An 11,185-nucleotide genomic window follows, 5' to 3' on the forward strand; every position below is an offset into this window, starting at 1 on the left:
ATGTACTTGATCCAATTCCAACGGGTATAGAGACACGCAAAGGGTGTCTTGTACTGTCTGTTTTGTATGTCTTTTAACTTATTCTACAGAAAACGAGAAGTTTGAAAGTGACAAGAACAAGAAATGTTCAAGAGGATCGAAGGTTTCACGCCTACGTCCTGGAACATTTCTAATTCGTCAGCTTTTGACCTTTGTTCTTGGGGTAGAGCTTACAAGAAATCCACGCAATGAGTTAAATCCCTACCTGAAAGCTCTCGGACCAGACGCTGAGCAAGGCGTACACGACGCCGAAGTCCTGCACGCTGGGCCTGGCCACTGCCTTCAACTCGCGCGCAAGCAGCTCGCGCACCGGCGCGTAAAAAACCTGCGCGTTTTTGCGCGTGCGCAGGATCAGGTTGCAGAGAGGTGCCCAGTGGCGTGGTCCACTGAGCGTCAGGCGCATCATGCGACTTCTGCCCAGAACGTCGGAACCGCACTTGAAGGGTCCTTCACCGAACTCGACGGCCCGGTCCCACGGGGTGGTGTCGGACAGGTCGAACTGCGACAGGAAAGGTGGTGGGTGAGCAAGCTGTAGTGCGGCTTATTTTGAGGCTGACACGAATCAATTTATTATTATTTCATGGATCAAGGAACAAACTCAGGTTACTGATGTTCTTGTTGAAATCAAGAAATCAAGAATAGCATTGCAGTCCATTGGCAGAGCTCGTAATGCGAATGCACGATGACGGATGGTCACTTAAGGTAACAGAGTGGATTCTAAGAGAAGGCAAGTGTAGCAGTGCGAGGCAGAGACTAATATGGGCGGATGAAATTAGGGAGTTTGCAGAGATAAGGTGATCGCAGCTGCAAAGGACAGGGTTAATTTGGGATAAGAGCAAAATCCTCTGTCCTATGCTGTCACAGTTACACTACTGCTGCTGCTGATGATGATGACTGACCTAAGTTCAGCGCCCATCATCTACACTAATGGCTGTATTAAGAAGGAGCTTCTAGAGCCACCACTGTCATAACTTTCAATGTTTGTGTAGCAAAAAACAGTGAGGTCACGACTGTACTGCCACACTATCACTATGCCCTGTGAATGGGATAAGGATATATGGGCTCTTGCCCCGTCAAATTAAACTATTGGCATACCGGCGTAGTCGTTTTGGAATTTTTGTGTGGATTCCCATTCCCCGATGTCTGTTACTGCCTCTCGAGAAAGAAGGGGAGCGGGACATGGTTGAAGAAAAAAATTCAGATACCAGTAACTGGAAAACAAAGGCTAGGCGGTTAGAGTGAAAGTACACAAGGAGCAGAGGACGCAGAAGCGAAAGGATGTATGTCCACTCTTGGTAGTGGTCGTGAAGCTTTACACCACGCTCTTTTAAGCAGCAGAAGTCTGGTGACGCCTAAAATACGTTTTACGCCCATTAACATCCCCTTCACCACAGCAGTCAGTGGTCCAGTTTTCTATACAGCTTTCCTTGCAGTCCTGCAATTTTGCGTGTTGCCCCACGGCTGCCCTTTTACGCAGTGATGTAGAACTCTACGACTAAAGGAAACTGCAGCGGAAGGGGAAACCGTAAGAGTACAGGAGTGTGTTTGTCGGCAGGTTTTTTCTTTTAGTCCATTGAAAGCAATTAACGATATAGCGCTGCTCACCTGTGGCAGGTAGTCGCCCTCGCGGTTGCACTGGCTGGTGGCGCTGTTGCCAGCGCACACCTTGTAAAGCAGCGGCGGGTGCAACAGCTGCAGGTAGACAATAGTGGATGTCGGCGACGTCTTGCGCAGAATGATGCGGCAGATGGTCGAGTACCGCACCAGCAGCCGGAACAGCGTGGAGCTACGCTTGCGGACATCCACGAAGTACAGGTACAACCCATTGTAACAGTGCTCAAAGTGCGCATTGCACTGCGTCACCTGGTGGAAGAGAAGGCATTCAGAAGAAGGGCCTAAACCGAATTATTCCGCTCCGACTGCGAAACTGCCGTACTTTTTAAGTATGCCTATCCATGTTGGTACAGTTTTGCACTTGCCAATTCATGCAGCGTGGCTAATACGTTCCAGGCCCTTCAAGAGCTTTATGTACTGTAAGCACAGTATATCAAACCCCTTCAGAGTCCTCTTTTAAGACTGAGGATACATTTCCTCATCATTTGCGATGTCATGCAACCTAGCCGCGTCACCCCAAATCGCTGCACCGTAAGAAAAATTGGACGACGAATTGCAGGTCATTGATACAGGAAGGAGTACATAAAATTGGTTGTTTGAAATCATCCACGCAGTGTAAAGCACTCTCCCTTCACCTCTCACTAGTGTTTCTAAATCTTTCTGGATCCGCTCTCCACAGAATTAAATCCCCACAGCAATTTAGGCTGCGCGCCAAGCAAGCAAACTAGACATGTAAGGAACCAGATGAATGGATAAGGGGCCCATGTGCCAAAGTGCGTGACCACCAGGCCCGAAGCTCTGCTTTGCCATCGCGTATCCAAAACCTGTCCAGGAAAAAAGGGTTAGATTTAATGTGCCTATGAGCTGCCACTGCCTTCCAGAAAAATGATGCATTGACAAGTCCTGACTACCCTTCTCATATCCCTCTTGCGACTGGGGCTCTCAGCATCATCGAAACTATTTGCCCAGCAGAAAAACACGCTGCTTTTAGGATACGACACTTTATGTCCTCACAGACTGCAATGCAGTTTATTCCCATGACCTTCCACCATGCAACCACCACTGCCATAACTCAAACTTCTGGACGGACGCCGTCAGAAAACACCCTACAGGAACATCATCTCACCTTAAAGCCTTCAGATGAGGTCAGCTCACTGTTGGGACAAGGCGTCTTCGCAGATGAGCTTGTTCCATCTGAAGGGGAGCTAGACTTGACCGCTCTTCCCTTCTTTCCCCGCTTCCCAGACATTGATTTGCCGGAGAGGGAGGACGAAGACTTGGCAGACGAGAGTGGCGATGGAGGAGGCGGCATGGTGTAGGTGCTGTCAAAGTGCGCCACAAAAGTGTTGTACCCGAGGAAGCAGCCGAGGGCGAACGCGTTTACGGGTACGTCCTTGTGCTCCGTGGCTATCTGGGTGCTGTACGGGTCGCAGAACACCTCGAGCTCCTCGGATGCGAGCCACCATTCTGGCGGGTCGGACTTGCCCGCAGCCGCGCCGTTATTAGAGGCGTTCTGGCATTGGTCGCACCTGCGGAAGTGAATGTAAAATTGACGCGCGGAACCAAGAGCTGGTACAAGCTTAAGAAGCCATATGTTCGAACACAAATGGCGGTACTCTCACCACCCTAGCCACCTCAATATGGCGGCTATGAGCCCGCAGAAACCGATAGTTCAATAATTGCACCAGGCAAGAAATTTTGAATTGAAATGTCTGCATAAACACGCCCCCCCCCCTAATTTCTGAGACTGAATAGACGGAGATGCCGATAATAATTTGCGCAGTAAGTTGTTTATGAAGCTCTACAACCTCTTCCTCTCGATCACCATATTCTGAGCAGTGCTTCACAATTCATCTGCATTGCTCAAATGGCACTGCAGTCACCTTAGTTCCAGTGCGCACAAATCTGCTAACCTCCGACTTTTGGACCCATGTCAGCGCATATGAGGAGTTTCTCAACTTACGCGACAGTAGAGGCCTAACAATATGATTGTTGAGGCCGACCGAAGACTGGCTAAGGGGAAAGCCAGAAGTACTTGTCGCGCACTCACCACTTAAGTACGATATGCATGAACGAGTCCCTGGGTGACCGCTCCAGTTGCAGCGTCACGTTTGCCGTCCAAGTGGGGCTCTCGTAGACTGCGACCTCGCCACAGTCTCCGGCCACCACTTGGCCCACGGCGCACTGCAGACCGAGAAGCCGCCGAAGCTGAGACGCTGTCGGCGTGCCCCAGCCGGAGTCCAGACAATGGACGCGCAGCGCCATCTCCCGGCAGTTGTCCTCCCGGTCGCGAGCGCAAAACGCGGTCGTCGGTGCCATCGGCCCCGGAAGAAACGGCTTTGCAGTAGGCTCCATAGTGGCAGGTGACTATTGTGCCATTTCAAACTCGCCGACTGGCTTCTGAGTTGAGTTCAACTATGTCTTCTGCTTGAGCGGTCACACCAGAAGACGGACGGGTGGACCTGGAGCTCCTCGCTGTCTTGGCCTTTGGTGCGAACTGCGAAGAGGCTTTGCATAAGTAATTAGGGCTGAATACAGCAGCTGCATTATGGGCATGAGTGACAGCATCCCTGATGTTGGGCACCACGACTTCATTCTTGCATAAAAACTGTGATTGCAGTTAACACACACCCGCCGCTGTGGCTCAGTGGTTAGCGCACTCGGCTACTGATCCGGAGTTCCTGGGTTCGAACCCGACCGCGGCGGCTGCGTTTTTGTGGAGGCAAAAGGCTAAGGCGCCCGTCTGCTGTGCGATGTCAGTGCACGTTAAAAATAATAATAATAGTTGGTTTTTGGGGGAAAGGAAATGGCGCAGTATCTGCCTCATATATCGTTGGACACCTGAACCGCGCCGTAAGGGAAGGGATAAAGGAGGGAGTGAAAGAAGAAAGGAAGAAGAGGTGCCGTAGTGGAGGGCTCCGGAATAATTTCGACCACCTGGGGATCTTTAACGTGCACTGCCGCCGCTGCGTTTTTATGGAGGAAAAACGCTAACGCGCCCGTGTGCTGTGCGATGTCAGTGCACGTTAAAGATCCCCAGGTGGCGGCGGCTGCGTTTTTATAGAGGAAAAACGCTAACGCGCCCATGTGCTGTGCGATGTCAGTGCACGTTCAAGATCCCCAGGTGGTCGAAATTATTCCGGAGCCCTCCACTACGGCACCTCTTTCCTGTTTTCTTATTTCACTCCCTCCTTTATCCCTTCCCTTACGGCGCGGTTCAGGTAGCGAACGATATATGAGACATACTGCGCCATTTCCTTTCCTCAAAGACCGATTATTATATGGTTAACACACCGATACCACATACTGACACATTAAGCACCGCATCCTTCTAGTCTTGTTCGGAATCGCAGAGGGGTCTAGCCAATTGACGAACAACGAACATCTCGCAAAACGCCCTATATGACTTCTGCAAAAACCAGAGGGTATCGGGATTCTTGCACCAGAAAGTTGGGCAATCGGCGCGTCGGATGAGGGTTCTTTTCTTCCAAGTAGTGTCCATCGATCAGGGAGGTGACCTACCAAGGTCTAAGGCCTACGTAGACTGCGAAACGGCATCGGAGCGTAGTGCTTCGGATGAACGACTGCCACGTGGGGCACTGCTATGTCTAGGTGGCCTAAGCAAGGCACCGTAGCGGAACGCTTCCGAAGGATGACGAACACGCGAGGCAGCATGTTTAGGTGGTATAGGTCGATTACAGGCCGGCACCTTAGCGGAGTGCTTTCGATGAAAGATTACCGTACAGGGCAACATCATGCCTAGGTCGATTACGGGCCTGCACCGCAGCGAAGTGCTTTGGGTGAATAACGAACACATGGGCACCTCGGCATCGCATCGGTATGCTTAGAATGAATTGAAAACACGAGCAGCCCCACTCGCCAATGGTTGCCCAGGGCCGACAACGGCGCCACACCGCCGCGGAAAGCTTCGGATGAATGAAAAGCTTGTAGGCCAGAAATACGTCAAGGGGCAATAGGTCTATTATGGGCCAGCACCGTTTTTCCGATGAAGGACGAGCGCGTTGAGAATCGCAAGGACTTAGTTGATTACGGCTCTTCATCGCAATGGAGTGGTTCGGAACAACAGCTACGTAGCGCATAGTCAGTGAGCGCCGAAATCATAGCTTGAGACCATTTTCCCACTTTCGTCTGCATTGGCATGAGCCCGAGCAACGAACCGGAGATCTTGTCATCGAGCAGGGCGCCGCTAAATTCTAACAAGCCATGCGGTTCGACTACCTCTCCTGCCTGGCGCTGCTTCCATTGCTATAGTTTCAAAAGGGCAAGGATTCATGAAGGCTCAGATTATCATTTGTTCACACTCTTTGCAGCACAAAAGATTTGGCCGAGGATTTGCTTAGCTAATCCAGGATATACAAAGCTGTTCATTAGCGTTGCCACTGACATCGAAGTCTACGTTGATTTTGAGGAAAGGAAAGGCGCATAGCTGGCTCTATGGGTCAGTGGGCACCTCATTCGCGCTTTGAGGTACGCGGCGGTGGTTAGAGAGATGTGGACTGCAATAATTAGCGCTGACAACGTTGTGGCAGACACGCGGCACTGCAGCAATAGGCCGCAGCGTTCATTGGCTGAAAAACCTCCCGCGATCAACCAATAACTGCCACCTGGCAGGGTGGGCCATGCCAACGTACATTCCAATAAATAAAATTGTAGAGTTATGCTTACGGGTTTCAGCGGAAGCCGACTGCCCCTCCCCCACCCCCGGCATACGAATTCTTTCAACACTCTCTTTCTTCCGATAGATATGGCCGCGTGGTCGACCAACGCGCCGGCATATCGGTCGAAGTAGTTCAGTAGTTCCGTCTTCGCCACCGCTAACGGTGTGTTCTTGTTCAGCTCGATATCACGATGCTTTCGACTTTCCCGTCGGAATGTAAATATTCACTTCTGCCGGCATGGCGAATATCCGAGCACCCCACAGCACACACCTTTCGCAATATCCGACGTGGACTACCACACACCTCGTTAACGCGGCATTCGAATGCGGGCACGTGCGCACGGCTGCGTATTTTGAGGAAAGTGCACAGTAACTTTCTCGTATTGCTGTGCAAGACTTAGCAGCAGCCCTAGCTGGAATTGCGAGGAGGACAAGGAGGAAAGGAAAGACGCAGTATGGAGCCGCATGGGCGTGCGTAGGCAGGAATGTGAAATTGAATGAAGAAAGATAAAAAGACATGCCACGGCTTGCCGAGCTTGCTGGCGGAGCCCTCCGCTACGCCACCTTTTTCTCAGTTACTTGTTTCACTCACTCCTTTATCGATGCCTGACTGACACATGTTCTGAGCACTGCAAGCATAGGTTGTTCTCCATATATACGTTTTGCCAATGTCAGTATTACAAGTGGCAATTTATACTGCACGTTAAAGTACCCCGCGAGGTCTGAATTATCAGGAGCCCTCTGCTAAGGCACCTCTCTCTCTTCTTTCACTCTCTACTTTCTCCCTTTCCCCATTGCACGGTTGAGGTGTTCACCGATATGTCAGAGATTTAACCTACCTTTCCTTCCCCCCGCAATTTTTCTTTCTTTCCATCCCGCGTCCTAGAACTCAGCAGCGGCACACTGTAACCACTATGAAAATGAAAATTGCTTTTGGGGAAAGGAAATGGCGCAGTATACGTCTCACATACCGGTGGACACCTGAACTGCGCCCTAAGGGAAGAGATAAAGGAGAGAGTGAAAGAAGAAAGGAAGAAAGAGGTGCAGTAGTGGAAGGCTGCGGTATAATTTCGACCACCTGGGGATCTTAAACGTGCACTGACATCGCAAAGCTCACGGGCGCCTAAGCGTTTCGATGGAGGCGAAACGCTAAGGCGATGTCAGTGCACTATCCCTGCCCCGGATTAGGGGCGTAAGGTTTAATAGTTTTCTTCATAACCAATAAGCCACAGCAGCAGATGGGTTTTGATATCACGTGCGCAGCTGCACCAGCATCAAAGTACAGGCAACAGCATCGAAGAAAATCTCTGGACAGCTCGTTTGGGAGCACGTTGCTAGAGCACACCGCAGGGTAAACGGACGGGAGGCCGCCCGCGTCCAGTACCTTTTAAAGCTCTAGCTTTTAAAGCGAAGAGTCATGGACCTAACCGACGATCACGCGACCACTCCTTGCCCATAGCCGGCGACTCGCGCTAGCTTGGTCCTAATCACTCGGGGCAACAAAAGAAGTCACAAAAAGGGCTATAAACAACGACAAATGCGTCCCATAATGATAATTGGTATTTTGGGGAAAAGAAATGGCGCAGTATCTGTCTCATATATCGGCGGACACCTGAACTGAGGGAAGGGATAAAGGAGGGAGTGAAATAAGAGGTGCCGTAGTGGAGGGCTCCGGAATAATTTCGACCACCTGGGGATCTTTAACGTGCATTGACATCGCACAGCACACGGGCGCCTTAGCGTTTTTCCTTCATAAAAACGCAGCCGCCACGGTCTGGTTCGAACACGGGAACTCCGGATCAGTAGCCGAGCGCTCTAACCACTGAGCCACCACACCGGGTACAAACGCGTGCCAAGATAACCTGCTGTGACTGGACGACGCAGCGTTCTGCGTTCCTGTGCAGTACCAACCGCAGCAGTAATGATAGAGCTACCACAGGCGAAGTGGCACATAAGACTCGTTGTGGAAGGGTCATAGATGCAGCCGAGGCAGAGCGACATGCTCGGAACGCTGCACGTAAGTGGGAAACGGGAGCCACAAACGTGCTGCGTGTCTAACAGAAGACGAACGCTGTCGGGACGCTGCAATGCATCTCGAAGTCCTACTGGCCTCACGTTTTCTGGTGGCATATTTTAAAGAAAACTGTGCGGTCATTGCAGCTGGCGCGAGCAGTCTTCCACGCAAGGCTAAATAGGCATTCGCGATAAAGGGCGCCGCTGTCGCGGAGCAAAAATTACTCACCTTAGGCAAAACAAAGATCCCTCGTTGAACTCAAGCTTCTTTAAGAGCAAAATAACGCAAGGCTGGCCACCCGGCGCCGGTCGTGACAGGGCCTTAGCGCAGCCAGGAAGGCTTGAGCACAGGACCATCCAGAGAACAAGCGATAGGCCTACCGGCCGCAATCCGCCAGCTGCCGTGACACAACGTGCGAGCGTTCTTGGCAGCAGCCGTTCTACGTGTGTATGAAAATGTTGATGATGATGATTATGATGTCATACGAGTTTATATGTCATTGTTGTTAGCCTATCAAAGTATCAAAGGATAGCACATGCCCACACTGGGGGATCGGCCAAGAATCGGGTGGCTGTTCGCCTGCACTCAGTTATTAAAAACGAAAAACACGCGGCAATGCAACACCGGTGGATTCTACCTCATGAGCAGAGAAAGGACAAGAGTTTTGATTTCGAAATAAATAAATAATAATAATACTAATAATAATGTGGGGATTAAAAAGAATTATTAAGTCAAAATGTAATGATTTGTAGCAAAGAAAATTTTGTTACACATAGCAAGGCATACGGTCCTTGCCGATGGTACGTGGTCCTGAACCGAGCCATAAGGGAAGGAATAAAGGAGGGAGAGCAGCGATGAAGCCACTCACTCCTTCACGGTTGCCATGGTAACGGCGCATGAGCACAATTGGCCTCTCCCATGTAACATGGTATCGGCGCATACGCACAACTTTCCCCTCGCGTGTACCACGAAATGCTCGACTGGTAGCCTAGTGTAGCTCCCGCTACAAAACATTTAGGACACACAGGTCCTTGAGCCCCTGCACGGCCTCACTGCACTCAAACGTTCATGTCCCGTATAACAAGTGGCAATTTATAGTGCAAATTAAAGTACCCCGCCAGGTCTGAATTATCAGGCAGCCTCTGCTACGGCACCTCTCTCTTCCTTCTTTCACTCTTTATATACTTTCTGCCGTTCCCCACGGCAGGGTTGAGGTGTTCCCCACGGCAGGGTTGAGGTGTTCACCGAGATGGTACGCTATCCTTTCAAAAAACAAAATTTTCTTTTCATCCCCCATCCTAAAGCTTAGCAGCGGAACACCCCTAACCACTATGAAAATGAAATTGGTTTTTGGGGAAAAGAAATGGTGCAGTATCTGTCTCACATATTGGCAGACACCTGAACCACACCTTCAGAGAAGGGATAAAGGAGGGAGTGAAAGAAGAAAGGAAGAAACAGGTTTCCTGATAGCCGTGCACTGTGACACCTGCATCAAAGTACAAGCAGCAGGCATCGAAGAGTCTCGGGAGCTCATTGCTGCAGCATGCCATGGGGCAAACGGAAGGAAGGCCACGCCGCGTCCAAAACGTTTGAAAGTGCTAGCTGTTAAACAGAGCCATGGACTTCACCTATGATCACGCGACCACTCCTTGCACGTAGCCGGCGCCTTGCGCTAGCTTCGTCACAATCACTTGGGGCGTGCAGTGGCAACAAGACAGCGCTAAAGACAACGCCACATGCTACAGCAACCAAAGCCCATGATCAGATATGGGAACCTTCAAGTGTTTAATGCACTTGCAACCGAAGTTCCCATTGTTACTCTCACTGATGGCAGCATCATGTGCAGTTTGGTTTGAATCTGTTTTGTTACAGCATGCTGCATTGCCTAACATTTACGTCCACCACGCAGTAATGTGCAGGAGCGCTATATGCACTGTTGACATGTGCAGAACCCAAAGTAGACACTGGACCAAGCACAATGTTCATGTTCCGAAATGAGATGCTGTAAACAAGTAATTTTCCTCAAGCTTAATATTTCACAAAATCAGGTAAAGTCCTGAGGAATAAATTTTGGAAAGGATAAGTGACAAGCTCCTTAGCGCTCTTTTTAACCACATTATTCAGGGGAGCAATTTCTTGCAATGTGCTGTTTATATGAGTCGTGACAAAACGAGCAAATTAGGTCTTCACAAAAATTCAATTCAAAAGTCGTTTCACATAAAATTGGATGAAGCAACCTGTATCTAATGGTGCTAAGTAATGTCTGCTCTTAATGATACTGATGGGTAAAGCTTCAGTGTGCCCACACACACTCTCAGCAAAGACAAGAGCCAGAATTTTTGCAAAATATTTTTATTCCCAATGCATGGCAAATGGCTGAGGCTTAGCAATGAGAGGCTGTGAGAGATGCCCACGGGAGACAAACCATCCTCCACACCACCGTAATATTCAGTCAGCACAGATTCATGAAGGTCTCTTCAAGGAACAGCCAGTCTCTTAACTGAACAAACCATCAAAACCACTACTATATGATAAAAGGGGAAAATATTTTACATAACGAATGCTTGTAGAAGACTATCTTTCATGACTAACAAAAATATTGGTGTGCTCATAAAGCGCATAAAATATCACTAACACAACACAAAATGTTTGTTTGGAGTCCATTTAGCTAACGTTCATGTCAGTGGCATGCAGCATAAGACCAAAGCTGTCGCCACTCGTGTATGTGGCATTCGTAGTTGCATATGACAGCCATAAGGTACCCCATCAGTAAAAACATCACAGCTCACTCTTTCAAAACTCCTTGCAAGGCTGGAAACCTTCCTCACAACCAATTCTTT

General features: G+C 49.7%; 1 protein-coding gene across 1 annotated transcript in view; it reads right to left on the reverse strand.

Moving 5' to 3' along the window:
* LOC144133269 (uncharacterized) overlaps positions 1-3,972 on the reverse strand; it is a 31,089-nt gene extending 27,117 nt beyond the window's left edge. Inside the window, exons 1-4 of the mRNA XM_077666258.1 lie at positions 3,704-3,972; positions 2,780-3,182; positions 1,645-1,902; positions 245-538 (exon numbers count right to left, since the gene is read on the reverse strand). Of these exons, the coding sequence (XP_077522384.1) occupies positions 245-538; positions 1,645-1,902; positions 2,780-3,182; positions 3,704-3,972 (1,224 nt within the window). The remainder of the gene's footprint in view (positions 1-244; positions 539-1,644; positions 1,903-2,779; positions 3,183-3,703) is intronic.
* Positions 3,973-11,185: the final 7,213 nt, after the last annotated feature.

This window comes from Amblyomma americanum, chromosome 1 (assembly GCF_052857255.1).
Source record: "Amblyomma americanum isolate KBUSLIRL-KWMA chromosome 1, ASM5285725v1, whole genome shotgun sequence".
NCBI lineage: Eukaryota > Metazoa > Arthropoda > Arachnida > Ixodida > Ixodidae > Amblyomma > Amblyomma americanum.